The sequence below is a fragment of the Strongylocentrotus purpuratus genome, unplaced genomic scaffold, assembly GCF_000002235.5.
Source record: "Strongylocentrotus purpuratus isolate Spur 01 unplaced genomic scaffold, Spur_5.0 spur5_scaffold_18, whole genome shotgun sequence".
In the NCBI taxonomy this organism is placed as follows: Eukaryota; Metazoa; Echinodermata; class Echinoidea; order Camarodonta; family Strongylocentrotidae; genus Strongylocentrotus; species Strongylocentrotus purpuratus.
In genome coordinates this window covers 12,474,322-12,494,906 of record NW_022145603.1, presented here as the reverse complement: position 1 = coordinate 12,494,906, position 20,585 = coordinate 12,474,322, and the positions used below count along the sequence as shown (strand labels likewise).

General features: G+C 36.9%; 1 protein-coding gene across 12 annotated transcripts in view; it reads right to left on the bottom strand.

The window, feature by feature from the left end:
- Positions 1 to 3,798: 3,798 nt before the first annotated feature.
- LOC373433 (scavenger receptor cysteine-rich protein) overlaps positions 3,799 to 20,585 on the bottom strand; it is a 35,472-nt gene continuing 18,685 nt past the window's right edge. For 2 of the 12 annotated variants that reach the window (XM_030988768.1, XM_030988771.1), the window contains exons 10-17: positions 20,239 to 20,480; positions 19,244 to 19,585; positions 11,653 to 11,967; positions 10,652 to 10,966; positions 9,653 to 9,967; positions 8,654 to 8,968; positions 7,655 to 7,969; positions 3,799 to 6,965 (exon numbers count right to left, since the gene is read on the bottom strand). In XM_030988768.1, coding sequence (XP_030844628.1) covers positions 6,655 to 6,965; positions 7,655 to 7,969; positions 8,654 to 8,968; positions 9,653 to 9,967; positions 10,652 to 10,966; positions 11,653 to 11,967; positions 19,244 to 19,585; positions 20,239 to 20,480 — 2,470 coding nt within the window. In that variant the 3' untranslated portion in view covers positions 3,799 to 6,654. 12 annotated transcript variants of the gene reach the window in all.

Here is a 20,585-nt window from a genome sequence, read left to right as displayed (position 1 = left end):
TTATTAGAAATTCTTTGTGTCCATGAAATTTGCTCGCCTCTTGCATCGTCTGTAATTGTAGTCCCGATGTAATTAACAGAGGTGGCTTGCTTGGTTTGATTGTTGCTGGATCTTAAGAGAGCATGGTATCCCCTCCATCTTTGAGATTACCATTCATGTTTTGTTTTTTGTAAATTAGTGATAATCCTCTCTTTTCACTTTCTCTGACGACAACGTCTAAAAGTCGCTGTAGGTCCTTCGCTAATTCTGTGATTAATATAGTATCATCTGCATACCGCATATTTGTGATATTATGTCTTCCTATCTTCAATCCTCTTTCCTGTTCTAGGTTTCTAAGTATCAAATCACTGTAATAACTGAATAGATATTGAGACATGAAACATCCTTGCCGAACCCCCTCTTAATGTTGATGTAGTCACTTATTTATGTTTCCCCCCTAATACATGATGGTTGCTCCCAATACAGATTTTGCACCAACTTTACATACTTTGTGTCTAGGACAATCTTAGTTAACCCATTATGCCACCCCCCCCCCCCCCTCATAAGATCTCGGCCGTGAAGCGGCCGATCTCCGCGAAAATGTGCACGCATGTCAAGTGAAGTGTATAGAACACTATGATAATTTCAATTTTTTGAAAAATTCACTCATTTGCATATTAATGGTAATTTATGCAAAAAAGGTCATAACATTTTTTTTTACCCATAAATCATATATTATTCATATTTAGGCATTCTTTTTCACTACATATATTCATTAGACCATTCTGAATAATAATAGGACAAACAAATTTGGAAGAGCCAGCTTATTCGTTATGTTATCCCTTGTTTTGATAATTTCTTATGTATTTCTTTGTTTTTTTTAAAACTTATGTATTTTATTGTTTTTGTCGTTTTATTTCATTTCTAACATCAATTCAACTATTTTACTCCCAAAACAACCACCTAATTTTTAAACAAGACCCAATAACCCATGTATGATTTAGTATAATGAAATCAAGGCGCCCATGTAGTGGCGAAGCGTACCAGGTATTAGGGGCGCATGTGTCATGGGGCGGTCTTACATCGTGAATAAATGAGCATTGTGCAAGGGGGCTCTTGCTTAAAGCTTAATACCTACCTCCATTCCCCCTTTAAACAAATAAATCATTATTCGATTATGATGGGCACGTGCTCTTCATAGCTACGCGAAACGATCGTGTCTCTCATGTCGGCAGTGATAGGAGTCTCATTTTGAGCATTAATAGAGAAAGATTTATTTTCTTCTTGAGAGTGGATGGTGGCAGCTGAAATCATATGTTTTGGTCGATATTAATTTGTTGAGTGTTCAGTAATCATGGAGTAAGCATTAAATGATACATTCATAATCTTGATGGAAAACAGGTCTTAAAGCGGGATCTGCAAATCGCCGTGCGTGCTATTGATCAGTCAAATGGGGGGGGGGGGGGGGGGGATGGGGGAGATTCAGCTCCAATTGTGTTCAGTTCCAAAGCAATATTCAATATGGCGTGTCTCAAAACTGAAACAGGGCATGGATGTAAATTACAATTTGGGCTGATGCAGGTTTCTCTCTCTCTCTCTCTCTCTCATTTACTTTATCTTTATTTCACTCTTTCTATTTTCTTTCTTCCATTTATTCATTTATTTCCTGCCCCTCTTTCATTCTTTATCTTTACCTCACTCTTTCTTTCTTTCTTCTTTTTATTCATTTTCTGTATCACTTTTTTTCTTTCCTTCTTTTTCTTTATCTCACTCTTTATTTCTTTCATTCATCCATCTTCTGTCTGTCTTTCTTTCTTTTTCCATACCTGGAAGATGAAGTGCCAGGGCTTATGCCGAAAGGGTGGGTAGCGTCGCGTCGCGTTAACGCTTTTTCCGATGGTGAACTAGGCCGATCGGATCAGAAGATGTGGTTGAAAAGGGGGGATTTTGGCACATTTTAAAAACTTTTCACGGCGGTGCGCGGTGTGTTTGGAGAGGTTGACGCTTAGTATATGGGTAAAATCCATATGCCCGCTCCTTGGTCCTGCTTGTTCAGTGGTTGTCCAGGTGGTGTAGATGAGACTTGACATATGGTCGCTCGTCTGTATCGGTAGGGTTGGGGTCGGTCCGCTGTTGCACCATTATTTTGTCTCGGGGGCTTCTTCGTTGAACAATATGTATTTTGTAACGTTTCAATTTTCTACCTTTTTTCTACCTAATTTATTGTTATGGCTTTATTCTTTTTAGTGAATTTGTTTCAGATTAGGTAAATTATCTGTAAATATTGTGATTTCTTTTGATTTACAAATAAAAATAGAAATAAAAAACTTTAAAAAAACTATTTATATTAGGTGAATGAAATGATTTGTAACAAGGCACTTAACACATTTGTGCATTAAATTTGATTGCATTACGAAAATGGTCTATTGTCTTGAAACCCTTATGTGAGAATTAGGTTCAGGGGGATGTTTCACACAGATCCTAAGTCAAACTTAACTCTATGTTGGACTAACAAATTATGAATTATTTCTAGCCTTAAAAATATATATTTAAAAGCGAAATTCAATTTTTTTAGACTTTATTTAAGTTCCACATCAAGAACATGAAATCTCCTTGATATTATATGATGTGAATGATTTGAATCCAAATGTTATGCCTTTTAACCCTAAAAAGGCCGGGCTATTTGAGGTCTTAGTACGGGCGGGGGGGGGGGGGGGCATTATGCCCCCTTTAAGATCTCGGCCGTGAAAAGGCCGATCTCCGTGAAAATTTGCACGCATATCAAATGAAGTGAAGGATTTAATAATAACAAGTTTTGTTGAAAAATTCATTGTATATTTATGGTAATTTATGCAAATAAGGTCATAAATCACATTTTTACCCATAAATCATATATTATTCATATTTAAGCATTCTTTTTAACCACATGCATTAGGCCATTAGAAATAATAATACGACAAACAAATTCGGAAGAGCCAGCTTATTCTTTATGTTATCTATTGTTTTGATAATTTCTTATGTATTTTATTGTTTTTATCGTTTTATTTCATTTTTTACTACAATTCAACTATTTTTACCCCCAAAACAACCACCTAAACTTTAAACAAGACCCAATAAACAATGTTTTATCTATGTTTTTAGGAAAAATGACATTTGCATATGTTTTGTACACAAATCACAAAAATGAGCGATTTTCGGGCTGACATGCAAAGACAACAGGTCACGTGACCTCGTAACTGTACGTCCGATTTTTAATTTGTTTTTCTTTAAAGATGCGCAAGACTCGAAAGAAAAAAGTCAGCAAGCGGCGGAGCGCCATCCATATGCGTTCTCGAAAAATCAGAAAAATCGTGGAGGGGGGGGGGCATAATGCCCCCAGCCTTATTAGGGTTAAAATAACTTTTACAAATTATTGTCAAAGATGCTAACGGCTTAGAGATAGGTTCACCTTAGGATCTTTGTGAAACACCCCCCCTACTGGCTAGGTAATTATTGGAAAACGTCAAGGGCTTGGTGTTGGTAAAAAAAATGCTACCTATGATATGTTTTTAGCGTATGTCATCATCCAACTTGTTAATAAAATCACCTCATACTCATAAAGATATAACTTATCACTTAACAAAACATGGGTATTTCTCCCGCAAAATTATTTTACTTCTATTTCATTGTTCCCCCGTAATTCTCCTTTAGTTATTTGTGTGATCAGTAAATATTCATTTATAAACGAACCGAACTTCTCTTTATTCACAACAGTACAGTCTTGTTTGAGAACCCCATAACATGTAGACAAAAAAAGCACTCCAAATCAATGGTAACTAATCCGATTCATGAAATTTTTATTCCTTCACCAATGCAAACAAGTAGTACAAACGTAATAAAATTCCATAAAAATCATATTAAAGGGATAGTTAAGTTCTGTTTTCAGACCGCAAATGCCTTCAAAGTGCATGGTTATTGCTCTTATTCTTATCTATGGCATTTCTAGTGCCCTGTTAGAACCTAAAAATGCTATGAAGGTAATTTTAGACCCCAAAATGTGTGAAATTTAGCCAATACGAGCATACCAATTCAGCTCCACTTAAAACAAAAATGGTGACCGCTAATTAATTATTTAATTAAAAATAACAATACATGGGCCGGTTGGTCGTGCGTTACATAAGCAACACGAAAATGCCAACAAAAAAGCCTACATCGGCATTGGCTGAAATACAACGTAAAAGGCGTTTTTTCAATTTTTTCAAAATACCTAATATATGTGGTGGTACACAAGTATTAAAAATCGTTATATTTCAGCTGTCTCTGAACCGATTTTGATCAAACAAAGATGATTTCGTCATTTAAATATTATGTTCTTTCAAATCTGACACTCAGTTTTCATTATCTCACAAAAAATTATTTTGTGTAGCGTCCTCTGCAACAGAACTCAACTATCCCTTTAATTTTTAAAGTTATATCGCACCCTACCATTACCTTCTCCTCTCCGTGTTTTGAAAAACATAAGTAATGATTGTAAATGACACGTACATTCATGCTCTACATTGAGATTAAAAAAGGGTAAAAAACCCCCGAAAGATTGAAGATCTTGAGATCACAGTTTACCTCTTTACTACTCGAAATATGCAAAACTTGGGTTTACTCGAAACTGAAATTATACCAGTACATCACCATTTCATAACCAGAAAGATACGATAATTCAGTTATCTTGAAATTGAAGTTTGCCAGTTTACCTGTGACAACCAGAAAGGGACGTTGAAATTAACTTATACAAATTCTTAACTATCCAAGAAGAAACTGGCTGACATATTTCCATTATTAAGTATGATTCAATTTGTTTTACTGCAAGTTAGAATATTATAATTTATCACACTCTACTTATAATGTCAACCATGTGTGTTTTAACATCATAATTATAAAGAGTTTGAAATTGAAGATCGAAGAATCTTAACGTTAAAAGCAGAGACAGTTAGGTAGTAGAACACATTAAAGTAATAAGAAACAGACAAATTTCCAATATATTTATCCCTAATGAAAATAAGAAATATTTTGTTGTTGACATTTTACCTACGCTGGAGCGGAAAGCATTCTTTTATGGCGTAATGTTTATACAATATTTCAATAAAAGGGCAAGGACCTAGCTTAATACACGGTCAAATATGGTTTGGTCCCAGTTCGTATACACTGAAACATCAATCAAAACAATAATATCACTTTATATTAATCACGACAAGGCAATCCAACCCTTGAAAAAAGTTAATTGGTGTCAAAACAGAAAATCAGAGAAACAGAAAAGCGAAAGTTTGAAATTAATAGGATCAATAATAAGAAAGTTATGATTGTTTGTAATCTGAAATCACTATAGCTTTGCAAATCTCAAATTGGCAATTTTGTCAGTGGATTGTGACGTAGTGACAGATAAACTTCCCGTTTGTCGTGTATGAAATTAAAACTTTTTTCTTCTCCCAAGTGCCTTCACCGTTGTGCCACTACCGCGAATATATCATCGAGTGTATATTATTACAGGTTCTAGAAAAAGAAAAAAAAGGGAAGAATTCTGAGTCATACATTTTTGAATAAGTGAAATATATTACAGAAACGGTACCGATTAAGTCACTTTGAAAGGTCCATACCTGTAGTGACAGCAACTTACACAAACACAGAATTTTCTAATTTTTGTCCGATTTCATTCAAATTTTGACCAGTATGCGTTTATGAATTTTCTGCTTTCTTCTAGCGTAGTTTGCTGTCGAGGTTTAACTTCCCTTTAAGAGATGTTTCCAATCAGTTTCGATCTCATTGACACCGCACGATTTCCACTCTGAGCCAATTTAAAATGTTTCGAGTTTGTATGAAAATGTATCCATCACCGCAAATGAGAATTTATCCCTCACCGCAATTAATTAAAAGCCATTAAGCCCAAAGTGACTCGTTTCCCAATGTAGTAAAATCCCCATAAAGAAACTGAAGTACGAATAAAAGTATTTGTAAGAAACGTTTGTAATTCGAAAAAAACAACATTGTTTTGTTTATGCTATCTATAGTGAATCTTAATTTTAGTAAATGTTCTGTCTTATGGGGCTGAAAATTGATGTGATGTAATATTGAAGTGCTTCAAAAAGGTGAAACAACTTTGAGTGACCAGTTTTACCATACTCATTTTCCCCAATAGACTGTAGCATAAAACGGTTTTTAACATTTCAAATTCCAATCATAAATATTTTGATAATGAAACATGCAATTGGCTTGTAAAAGTCATGGGAATCATTTCTGACTTAAAGATTTATAATTATGATTGTAGCAAGAGCTAAATCCAGAACTTTGTTTAAAATCAGAGGCAAAGTTACTTAATACCTTAAAGTGAAGTGTTTGGTAAGAGATTAACGTATACTATCATTCGGTTAGTGTAGGATATTGAGGTTGAGATTAGGTTGCAGGAGCAAGTGTGACGTGGAGCAGAGGGGTTTGTTGTGGTAATGCCAGAATGACATGCTGGACACAGTATAAATAATATTCCTACTTTCCAAAAAAACGTAGGATTGCTACTGCTCTTCTAATATAAAAGATTCTTGTTTATATCATAAAGGTTTTATTTAAAAATTATTATTTCGCACATTTGGGAAAAGGACGTTTAACGTTTATTTTAAAACTTTGGGTAAAAGGCTATTAACCTGTACCTGCTCAAGCAATGCAAACTACTCCGGCATCTTCACTATGAAAACAATTGTGAACACCGAAAGGAGGGTGTGCACAGTCAAAGATAGTCTGTTCAGCTCCTGTACAGCCTACGTCATCTAGTTGAATGGGACCAGTGCCTTGTCCGAATTGAGCTGATCCTGGAGCTCCAGAAGCCCCCTGGAATCCTAGCATGCGGCAGACAACACTGGCATCGGTGATATCCCATGAGTCATCACAGATAGTTCCCCAGACTCCGTTATACTGGATTTCAACCCTTCCTTCTGCTTCGTTGCTTCCATCAACCAGACGTACGTCTGAAAAGATTAAATCAAATGCTTATACTCATAACCCTTCTCTATATTTTGAAAAATGAAACGCAATAATTATGAGCATCGCGTCAAAGGAATAATAACGACAATTCTGTGTCTATCACAACCTGCGTAAAAAGGTTGTTCAGTTGTTTTTGAACATAGTACTCAAGTTCTGTATAATTTGGGTTAGGATAAAATCCAGGACACACGATTTGAAGTTACAAATGTTCTCACCCAAGGATCTAGGAATACTATTGCCCTCTTATTATAATAATTTTTGTCTATATAAAAAAATGAATAGATGTATTAAACAAATGATATTATATATGCAATTTTGTCATGTCGGTATTGATAATCGCCCTGCTTTTTGTGAAAAATGAAAAGTCTATGTAAGAGATATGGTTTTGATTTAATTTATAAACCATTTTTGATATTTGAACTGAGTTGAAGTATAAGTAGAATTGGATCCTGATTTCGGAAAAAAGGTTATACGTGTGACATATAAGTGTTGATTATTGGAAACCCTCCTTTTCAGAACTTTGTTTTTTACGATAGTAACCCTATTTCACTTTCCGAATTACGAAACTACACAATCATGGACCATTACAGAAACGTACATTTGGCATTACGAATATAGAGTAACGAAACATAGAATTATATAAATTCGGGAAAATTTCTAACTTGTCCTGTACCTTGTGAAGCAATGCAAACTACTCCGGCATCTTCATAATGAGCACAATTGTGAACACCAAAAGCAGGGTGGGCACAGTCAAAGATAGACTGCTCAGCTCCTGTACAGCCTACGTCATCTAGTTGAATGGGACCAATGCCTTGTCCGAAATGAGCTGATCCTGGAGCTCCAGAAGCCCCCTGGAATCCTAGCATGCGGCAGACAACACTGGCATCGGTGATACCCCATGAGTCATCACAGATAGTTCCCCAGACTCCGTTATACTGGATTTCAACCCTTCCTTCTGCTTCGTTGCTTCCACCAACCAGACGTACATCTAAAAGATGAAATCAAGTGGTAATACTTATTACCTTTCTTTATATTACAAATCGAATCGTAAACATTATGAGTAACGCGTCAAAGCAATACTAACAAATATTCTGCGTTCATCACAAACTCCGAACAAAACCTTTAGTTGTTATTGAACAAAATACTTAAGTTGTGTACTAATTGGGATAAGGATAACATACTGGATACACGTTTGGAAGTTTTAAATATTCTCACCCAAGGATTTAGGATTACTAGTGCCCTCTTATCTTAAGATTGTCTTGTTTATAAAATGAAGAATAGATATATTTTACAAATGATATTAAATATGCAATTGTGTCATGTCGGTATTGATAATCGGTCTGCTTTTTGTGAAAAATGAAAAGTCTATATAAGATATATGGTTTTGATTTGATTTATAAACCATTTTTGATATTTGAACTGAGTTGAAGTATAAGAAAAATTGGATCCTGATTTCGGAAAAAAGGTTATACGTGTTACATATAAGTGTTGATTATTGGAAACCCTCCTTTTCTGAACTTTGTTTTTTACGATAGTAACCCTATTTCACTTTCCGAATTACGAAACTACACAATCATGGACCATTACAGAAAAGTACATTTGGCATTACGAATATAGAGTAACGAAACATAGAATTATATAAATTCGGGAAAATTTCTAACTTGTCCTGTACCTTGTGAAGTAATGCAAACTACTCCGGCATCTTCATAATGAGCACAATTGTGAACACCAAAAGCAGGGTGTGCACAGTCAAAGATAGTCTGCTCAGCTCCTGTACAGCCTACGTCATCTAATTGAATGGGACCAGTGCCTTGTCCGAAATGAGCTGATCCTGGAGCTCCAGAAGCCCCCTGGAATCCTAGCATGCGGCAGACAACACTGGCATCGGTGATACCCCATGAGTCATCACAGATAGTTCCCCAGACTTCGTTATACTGGATCTCAACCCTTCCCTCTGCTTCGTTGCTTCCACCAACCAGACGCACATCTAAAAGATGAAATCAAGTGGTAATACTTATTACAATTCTTTATGTTACAAATCGAAACGTAAACATTATGAGTAACGCGTCAAAGCAATACTAACAAATATTCTGCGTTCATCACAAACTCCGAACAAAATCTTTAGTTGTTATTGAACAAAATACTTAAGTGTGTACTAATTGGGATAAGGATAACATACTGGATACACGTTTGGAAGTTTTAAATGTTCTCACCTAAGGATTTAGGATTACTAGTGCCCTCTTATTATAATAATTTTTGTGTATATAAAAAAATGAATAGATGTATTAAACAAATGATATTAAATATGCAATTGTGTCATGTCGGTATTGATAATCGGTCTGCTTTTTGTGAAAAATGAAAAGTCTATGTAAGATATATGGTTTTGATTTGATTTATAAACCATTTTTGATATTTGAACTGAGTTGAAGTATAAGTAAAATTGGATCCTGATTTCGGAAAAAAGGTTATACGTGTTACATGTAAGTGTTGATTATTGGAAACCCTCCTTTTCTGAACTTTGTTTTTTACGATAGTAACCCTATTTCACTTTCCGAATTACGAAACTACACAATCATGGACCATTACAGAAACGTACATTTGGCATTACGAATATAGAGTAACGAAACATAGAATTATATAAATTCGGGAACATTTCTAACTTGTCCTGTACCTTGTGAAGTAATGCAAACTACTCCGGCATCTTCATAATGAGCACAATTGTGAACACCAAAAGCAGGGTGGGCACAGTCAAAAATAGTCTGCTCAGCTCCTGTACAGCCTACGTCATCTAGTTGAATGAGACCAGTGCCTTGTCCGAATTGAGCTGATCCTGGAGCTCCAGAAGCCCCCTGGAATCCTAGCATGCGGCAGACAACACTGGCATCGGTGATATCCCATGAGTCATCACAGATAGTTCCCCAGACTCCGTTATACTGGATTTCAACCCTTCCTTCTGCTTCGTTGCTTCCACCAACCAGACGTACATCTAAAATATGAAATCAAGTGGTAATACTTATTACCATTCTTTATATTACAAATCGAATCGTAAACATTATGATTACCGCGTCAAGGCAATACTAACAAATATTCTGCGTTCATCACAAACTCCGAACAAAACTTTTAGATGTTATTGAACAAAATACTTAAGTTGTGTACAAATTGGGATAAGGATAACATACTGGATACACGTTTGGAAGTTTTAAATATTCTCACCCAAGGATTTAGGATTACTAGTGGCCTATTATCTTAAGATTGTCTTGTTTATAAAATGAAGAATAGATAATTTTACAAATGATATTAAATATGCAATTGTGTCATGTCGGTATTGATAATCGGTCTGCTTTTTGTGAAAAATGAAAAGTCTATATAAGATATATGGTTTTGATTTGATTTATAAACCATTTTTGATATTTGAACTGAGTTGAAGTATAAGAAAAATTGGATCCTGATTTCGGAAAAAAAGGTTATACGTGTTACATATAAGTGTTGATTATTGGAAACCCTCCTTTTCTGAACTTTGTTTTTTACGATAGTAACCCTATTTCACTTTCCGAATTACGAAACTACACAATCATGGACCATTACAGAAACGTACATTTGGCATTACGAATATAGAGTAACGAAACATAGAATTATATAAATTCGGGAAAATTTCTAACTTGTCCTGTACCTTGTGAAGCAATGCAAACTACTCCGGCATCTTCATAATGAACACAATTGTGAACACCAAAAGCAGGGTGTGCACAGTCAAAGATAGTCTGCTCAGCTCCTGTACAGCCTACGTCATCTAATTGAATGGGACCAGTGCCTTGTCCGAATTGAGCTGATCCTGGAGCTCCAGAAGCCCCCTGGAATCCTAGCATGCGGCAGACAACACTGGCATCGGTGATACCCCATGAGTCATCACAGATAGTTCCCCAGACTCCGTTATACTGGATCTCAACCCTTCCCTCTGCTTCGTTGCTTCCACCAACCAGACGCACATCTAAAATATGAAATCAAGTGGTAATACTTATTACCATTCTTTATATTACAAATCGAAACGTAAACATTATGAGTACCGCGTCAAAGCAATACTAACAAATATTCTGCGTTCATCACAAACTCCGAACAAAATCTTTAGTTGTTATTGAACAAAATACTTAAGTTGTGTACAAATTGGGATAAGGATAACATACTGGATACACGTTTGGAAGTTTTAAATGTTCTCACCCAAGGATTTAGGATTACTAGTGCCCTCTTATTATAATAATTTTTGTGCATATAAAAAAAATGAATAGATGTATTAAACAAATGATATTAAATATGCAATTGTGTCATGTCGGTATTGATAATCGGTCTGCTTTTTGTGAAAAATGAAAAGTCCATGTAAGATATATGGTTTTGATTTGATTTATAAACCATTTTTGATATTTGCACTGAGTTGAAGTATAAGTACAATTGGATCCTGATTTCGGAAAAAAGGTTATTCGTGTTACATGTAAGTGTTGATTATTGGAAACCCTCCTTTTCTGAACTTTGTTTTTTACGATAGTAACCCTATTTCACTTTCCGAATTACGAAACTACACAATCATGGACTATTACAGAAACGTACATTTGGCATTACGAATATAGAGTAACGAAACATAGAATTATATAAATTCGGGAACATTTCTAACTTGTCCTGTACCTTGTGAAGCAATGCAAGCTACTCCGGCATCTTCATAATGAGCACAATTGTGAACACCAAAAGCAGGGTGGGCACAGTCAAAGATAGTCTGCTCAGCTCCTGTACAGCCTACGTCATCTAGTTGAATGACACCAGTGCCTTGTCCGAATTGAGCTGATCCTGGAGCTCCAGAAGCCCCCTGGAATCCTAGCATGCGGCAGACAACACTGGCATCGGTGATATCCCATGAGTCATCACAGATAGTTCCCCAGACTCCGTTATACTGGATTTCAACCCTTCCTTCTGCTTCGTTGCTTCCACCAACCAGACGTACATCTAAAATATGAAATCAAGTGGTAATACTTATTACCATTCTTTATATTACAAATCGAATCGTAAACATTATGAGTACCGCGTCGAAGCAATACTAACAAATATTCTGCGTTCATCACAAACTCCGAACAAAACTTTTAGATGTTATTGAACAAAATACTTAAGTTGTGTACAAATTGGGATAAGGATAACATACTGGATACACGTTTGGAAGTTTTAAATATTCTCACCCATGGATTTAGGATTACTAGTGCCCTCTTATCTTAAGATTGTCTTGTTTATAAAATGAAGAATAGATATATTTTACAAATGATATTAAATATGCAATTGTGTCATGTCGGTATTGATATTCGGTCTGCTTTTTGTGAAAAATGAAAAGTCTATATAAGATATATCGTTTTGATTTGATTTATAAACCATTTTTGATATTTGAACTGAGTTGAAGTATAAGAAAAATTGGATCCTGATTTCGGAAAAAAGGTTATACGTGTTACATATAAGTGTTGATTCTTGGAAACCCTCCTTTTCTGAACTTTGTTTTTTACGATAGTAACCCTATTTCACTTTCCGAATTACGAAACTACACAATCATGGACCATTACAGAAACGTACATTTGGCATTACGAATATAGAGTAACGAAACATAGAATTATATAAATTCGGGAAAATTTCTAACTTGTCCTGTACCTTGTGAAGCAATGCAAACTACTCCGGCATCTTCATAATGAGCACAATTGTGAACACCAAAAGCAGGGTGTGCACAGTCAAAGATAGTCTGCTCAGCTCCTGTACAGCCTACGTCATCTAATTGAATGGGACCAGTGCCTTGTCCGAATTGAGCTGATCCTGGAGCTCCAGAAGCCCCCTGGAATCCTAGCATGCGGCAGACAACACTGGCATCGGTGATACCCCATGAGTCATCACAGATAGTTCCCCAGACTCCGTTATACTGGATCTCAACCCTTCCCTCTGCTTCGTTGCTTCCACCAACCAGACGCACATCTAAAAGATGAAATCAAGTGGTAATACTTATTACCATTCTTTATATTACAAATCGAATCGTAAACATTATGAGTACCGCGTCAAAGCATTACTAACAAATATTCTGCGTTCATCACAAACTCCGAACAAAATCTTTAGTTGTTATTGAACAAAATACTTAAGTTGTGTACAAATTGGGATAAGGATAACATACTGGATACACGTTTGGAAGTTTTAAATATTCTCACTCAAGGATTTAGGATTACTAGTGCCCTTTTATTATAATAATTTTTGTGTATATAAAAAAAATGAATAGATGTATTAAACAAATTATATTAAATATGCAATTGTGTCATGTCGGTATTGATAATGGGTCTGCTTTTTGTGAAAAATGAAAAGTCCATGTAAGATATATGGTTTTGATTTGATTTATAAACCATTTTTGATATTTGCACTGAGTTGAAGTATAAGTAGAATTGGATCCTGATTTCGGAAAAAAGGTTATACGTGTGACATATAAGTGTTGATTATTGGAAACCCTCCTTTTCAGAACTTTGTTTTTTACGATAGTAACCCTATTTCACTTTCCGAATTACGAAACTACACAATCATGGACCCTTACAGAAACGTACATTTGGCATTACGAATATAGAGTAACGAAACATAGAATTATATAAATTCGGTAAAATTTCTAACTTGTCCTGTACCTTGTGAAGCAATGCAAACTACTCCGGCATCTTCATAATGAGCACAATTGTGAACACCAAAAGCAGGGTGGGCACAGTCAAAGATAGTCTGCTCAGCTCCTGTACAGCCTACGTCATCTAGTTGAATGGGACCAGTGCCTTGTCCGAAATGAGCTGATCCTGGAGCTCCAGAAGCCCCCTGGAATCCTAGCATGCGGCAGACAACACTGGCATCGGTGATACCCCATGAGTCATCACAGATAGTTCCCCAGACTCCGTTGTACTGGATCTCAACCCTTCCTTCTGCTTCGTTGCTTCCACCAACCAGACGTATGGCTCCTGTGCCGGAATTTCCGAAATCCATATAAACATACAAGTTTTAAAATCATTCATATAACTCACATTTCAAATGATAAGAAAGTGAGAAAAGGTAAAGACTAACTGTTTGAAAGCCCATTTCAGTAATATTTACAAACAAGTCCTGTTCTTCCAAGGAATCCAAAACTAGTTCCGAACCTATTGCACAGACTTTGGATGATAACGAAATATATGTTTACTTTTTAAATAATAACTGAAAGAGCGAAATTAAAATAACATATTGACAATCCTTTTATCGTCAACAAAACTTTTGAGGCGTTCCAACAACAAAAAATAGTGAATAAAAAAAGCTATGTATTTTGTTTGTTTAAATTGCATACAAATGAATAAAATCATCAAATATTCCCATATTTTCACTTGTCTTCTGCCCTAGTTTCGAAATCCTGCTAGCGTAAACAAGAAGACCCTGGCCTCGTTTACGGGTAAACACCATGCACTGCACCAGCTAGAAACCAGCAAGATTTCGACAACGTTCCCGGTTTTGAGTTTTTGGGGCGACGGTCGCTGTTTTGAGTTGGGAAAAAAGGTTTAACAAAAATTAAACATATCAGACCAATCGATCCATGATCTGGCACCTAAAGGGCACTACAACATCTTTTTTTGTTGTTTAGGCCTTATGTTTAAATTTGAACTCCGATACGTTAACCTGACATTTTCTCCTGCGACAATTGCTCTGGGTTTGGTTTTCGTTAGAGGTAGGCCTATATGTTTAGGGAAAGGGGCTGATGTAGAGAGTTGGGGCCAGGGTTGCAGAAATTGTTTCTTGCAAATCGACGCAGGACAAGTTTAGGAAGACATGTGGTACAGCGCCCCGACATATGTAGATTGAACTCGAAATAGGCTTTGTGTCATTGTTGACTACTTGGAAGCTCGACGCTAAATATCTTTCAACCGGATTCCTTACATTAGTTTTCAGCCAGTAAAAAGGAAAAATTCTGGTATGCATGAATGTATTTCAGTGGGAAAAGTGGCACTGTTTCTCGGCAATAAGCTGCTTAAACAAGTAAACATTGCCACACAAATGGAGTGATTGGAAGACGAAGGCATTTTTGTAAATGTTCGGAGATGACATTCTATTCTTAAAGTCTACAGTAATGGCACATGTATGCTGAGGCAAATGAGGCTTGTTTAAAACTTGTTGGTCTATATCTGATCTAAGGGGATTTGTAACAGTTAAACCCTAGAAGGCCGGTTTAGTTTGGTACTCTCTCAGCCGATATACAACATAATGTGCATAATATTTCCACATAAAACAAAATCATGAATATTGTGCATCCATAGCTTGGCACTGATCCACGGGTATGCAGCGGTCTCCGCCATCTTGATCCTTGACCAGTCCTTCTGGACAGAAGCATCCAGCAAAACAGAATAGAGGACATATATCATTGGGAACTAGGTTGTCACAGCTGCCCGGGCCACAACCTGAGCCGCACTCGTTAAAGGTCATACCCTCAGGGCAATGATGATCTAAAAGAAAATTAAGCCCGATGGTTAACAAATTTCTGTAGACAGACTTATGTCTACATTTGAACTCCGATACGATTACCTGACATCTCCTCATGCGAAAATACCCCTGGGTTTTGTTATCGTTAGAGGTATAGGGTAAGGGTTGAATTCGTTTTTAGTATAGGTTTAAGGTGAGGGTGAGGTAGGATGTTGAGACCAGGGTTGAATAAATGATTTGTTGGAGGAAATTGACGCAGGACAAGTGTAGGAAAAAAAGCTCTACAGCACTCCGACATAATTATGCATATCGAACTTAGAAGAGGTCTGACGGTAAACATCTTCTGACATAATTTCTTACCTCCCGGCTGGAATGCGTCGGCAACTACCTGGCAGAGTTGATTAGTGCCATTCATCCCTGTAATCTGATATATTTGAAGATTAAGTGCATATGGATCAAGACCGGGAATGTACGTCAAGGCCAGGTCTAATCCCTCCTGGACTATAGTGGAACACTGCTGGGCATCGGTCAAAACTGAGAGAATACTGTCCACAACATCAGCAGCTATATCATCAAGGCGTAATGGAATTCCTGAGTCACCACGAGTTTCACTCAAACGTTGGCACATGGCCTCTCTGCTTTCATATCCTGCCCAACGTGCAACAAAATCAGACGCATCATTCAGGTAGCCACGAATATTGAAGTCCGAACCCATTGAAAAGTTACCCGATGAAGAAGCCTCAAGTGCATCAATAATGTCATTCCAACTATTGCATATCTCTGCAGCTCTGGGTATCAGTACTTCAACAAAAGCTTCTAGGAAATCGGTGACCAGTTCCTCCAAAGTCGAGCCAGCATCCACAACGAATTGTCGAGCCCTACAGATGTTGTCAACGTCGTAAATGGACACCCCAAACTGGTCAGCAACAATGCCTTCAAGCTCACCCTCAAAATCGAAAGGTCGTAATGCAAAGATCCCTAAAGGATAGTCGGGTTCCGCGGTTGGTCCGTCTGGCTGAGGGGTAGTTGGTGCTGACATAACTGTGGTCATGAATCCTGTCAAGTTAAAAATAAGCCTGCAGTGTTCCTCAGCATCAAGCGTTGTCCCTTCCCTCAAGGACGTCAGCACAGGATCACAGTACTGTCTGAAGACATCTGCTTCAAATGCGGCTGCGTTTAGTTGGGGCATGATCCTTACACAAATTTCACCTTCAGCCTCGATCAGGTTGTTAGCCGTCCAGGCAGCTCCTGCGGCTTGGATGACATCTGTAACTGTCAGGAGAGGAAGGATCTGACCACGAACAGCAAAAGGGTTAGACTGAGGGAGCTGTGAGAGACACTCGTAAGAGGCATCCCAGTCCACGAACCATTCTCCTGTCACCGGGCAGTTTAAAGGATCACCTGTCAAAGAAAATGTTGTAATTTAATCTTACGGTTGAAAACAATGGTGATAATATTCACGAATGTATAGTACTTATTAAAATTACATTTTTAAGCACTTTACATTGGAACATTACTATTACCGCGGTTAATTCTTCCTAAGGCTAATCTTCAATTAAAAATGCGTTCTCTTTGTCTAAAAGATAGTCCCGGCCAGGCGTCATTTTGTACATGCCAATCCTACCACATTTACCTTCTCATCCTCCCGGGTACCCATGTACTACCTGGATAGAGAATGGAACACAAGATTAATGTCTTGTCAAAGGGCATTAGTGCCGCGATGGGACTCGAACCACAAACTATGTGATATATAGTCTGGTGACGTATCCACTAGACCACGTGTTTTAAAACTTTTTCCTTGACGGTCTAATTGTAATTTCAATGGAAGCTAAATGTTCCAAAACAATGGGTAAATTTAGTTTAATTACACGAAATAATTTCAAAACATAAACGTTTTTGAGCACACAAATACCAGTCTTAAAACGTACCTCAGTTCAGAAGTAAAAGTTCTGGTATGCACAAAGTATATCAGTGGGAAAGGGGGCACCGTCTCCCGTTAATAAGCTGCTTAAAGGTATTACAAAGTTTTGGTAATTTTGAAAATTGGCTGGATAGCGATTGTTTACAATTTTGATAAATTTGGATGCCGCTGTGGATGTAATATAAGCACTAACGAATGTAGCCCCTAAAACGGTTTTTACTAAATAGCGCCAACGGCCATCCAATGGTAGCTACGATCATAAAAATCTCAGAATATGCAGTTAAGTCATATAATTTCCAAACGGGAATAGCCAATCGGTTGATTTTTGTCAGGAAACATTGTTTAATAGCTAAATTGATCCTGAGAGGGAGCTATACAACTAAGGAGTTTATTATTTACAATTTCATTACTTTAGAATATATTTCAATCGCGACAACGATCTAAGTATAGTGTTGATTATTGGATACCCTCCTTTTCAGAACTTGTTTTTTACGATAGTAACCCTATTTCACTTTCTGAATTACGAAACTACACAATCATGGACAATTACAGAAACGTACATTTGGCATTACGAATATAGAGTAACGAAACATAGAATTATATAAATTCGGGAAAATTTCTAACTTGTCCTGTACCTTGTGAAGCAATGCAAACTACTCCGGCATCTTCATAATGAGCACAATTGTGAACACCAAAAGCAGGATGGGCACAGTCAAAGATAGTCTGCTCAGCTCCTGTACAGCCTACGTCATCTAGTTGAATGGGACCAGTGCCTTGTCCGAAATGAGCTGATCCTGGAGCTCCAGAAGCCCCCTGGAATCCTAGCATGCGGCAGACAACACTGGCATCGGTGATATCCCATGAGTCATCACAGATAGTTCCCCAGACTCCGTTATACTGGATTTCAACCCTTCCTTCTGCTTCGTTGCTTCCACCAACCAGACGCACATCTAAAAGATGAAATCAAGTGGTAATACTTATTACCATTCTTTATATTAAAAATCGAAACGTAAACATTATGAGTACCGCGTCAAAGCAATACTAACAAATATTCTGCGTTCATCACAAACTCCGAACAAAATCTTTAGTTGTTATTGAACAAAATACTTAAGTTGTGTACAAATTGGGATAAGGATAACATACTGGATACACGTTTGGAAGTTTTAAATGTTCTCACCCAAGGATTTAGGATTACTAGTGCCCGCTTATCTTAAGACTGTCTTGTTTATAAAATGAAGAATAGATGTATTTTACAAATGATATTAAATATGCAATTTTCTCATGTCCGTATTAATAATCGTTCTTCTTTTCTTGAAAAATAATAAATCTAAGTACCAAATACTTTTTTGTTTTAGGTAATAAACCATTTTTGAAATTTAAATTAATATGAAATATGAGTACAATTGGATCCTGATTTGGGATGAAAGGAATCTACTTTACATATAAGTGATGATACTTGGCGACGTTAATTTTTCGAACTTTGGTTTTTACGAAAGTTCATAATTCCAAAGTTGTGTACATGAGAAACAGAAATATCCCCAATCTGTGCAATCATAGTTTCGATAATGAATTAGGGTTTATCTTTCTGAACACTTGACAAGCTTTTCAGAAAGTTTGTATTTCCGAGGGTTCATAATTCGTAAAGAGAATTATGGTCCGTCAATCAGAAGGTTTGTAATTCCTAAAAACCCCAAATGGTTCGAGGTCATTTTCGGAATTACAAACTTCCGAAATTATAAACCTTCAGAAAAACGAACATTATGCATTGCGAACATACAGAGTAAACAACCTGCGGAATCATGTACATTTCGTAAAACGACATGGAACCTTTTAAAAACTTTTTGAGTGAGCCTGATAACGACTATTTACCTCCTTCTGTACCTCCTGGAGCATTGCAAACTACTCCGGCATCTTCACTATGAAAACAATTGTGAACACCGAAAGGAAGGTGAAAACAGTCAAAGATAGTCTGTTCAGCTCCTCTACAGCGAACGTCATCTAGTTGAATGGGACCAGTGCCTTGTCCGAAATGAGCTGATCCTGGAGCTCCAGAAGCCCCCTGGAATCCTAGCATGCGACAGACAACATTGGCATCGGTGATACCCCATGAGTCATCACAGATAGTTCCCCAGACTCCGTTATACTGGATCTCAACCCTTCCTTCTGCTTCGTTGCTTCCACCAACCAGACGTATGGCTCCTGTGCCAGAACCTAGAATTGTGAGATGAAGAAAACGAAACAGCCATTGTCTTCTTTCCCAAGACTTTGGATGATAACGAAATATATGTTTACTTTTTAAATAATAAGTGAAAGAGCGAAATTAAAACAACATAGTGACAATCCTTTTTTCGTCAACAAACCTGTTTAGTCGTTCCCGTCATAGCCCTATTGGCCCACGGGTAACTTCCTTTCATTGATTGACTATATTGATTGAACACGGCAGATTTAATTAAATATATAAATAAACGAGCATTGCACCGTATAGAGTTTAGTTGATATGTATGTAATTTGGAGCAAGCGCCATGATGATTGCCTGAGCTGACAGCTGTACATTGTTTGTTTTTATGAATTTCAGAAATCCATATAAACATACACGTTTTAATAACATTCATATAACGCACACTTCAAATGATATGAAAGTAAGTAAAAGTAAAAACAAACTGTTTAAATGCCCATTACAGTACCATTTTCAAAATAGTCCTGTTTTTCCATGAGGTTCTAAAGCAAACAATCATATTTATTTACATACATATCAATTTGTATTCATGGTAAATGTAGAACAACCTGTTACTATTATTATTATTGCATTTTACGTTAAAAAATAATGAAATCAGGATTTTTCTCGCTGAAAGATATATGCATACCTTGGCACTGATCCAAGGGTATGCAGCGGTCTCCGCCATCTTGATCCTTGACCAGTCCTTCTGGACAGAAGCACCCAGCACTACAGATCCGAGGACAGATATCACTGGGAAGGTTATCACAGCTGAACGGGCCACAACCTGAGCCGCATTCGTTAAAGGCCATACCCTCGGGGCATGTTGAACAGTTCACTTGGACGTCATCAACGTAAAAATCAGCGTTACATCCGCCGCAGTAGTTTGATCTGTAAAATGGAAGCAAATTTAAAGGTAAAGACCGGTTGTATTGTGAAAGAAACGTTGTGAAATCGATCAGAAAAGGTTGATCATCTATCCATATAAGTATTGGT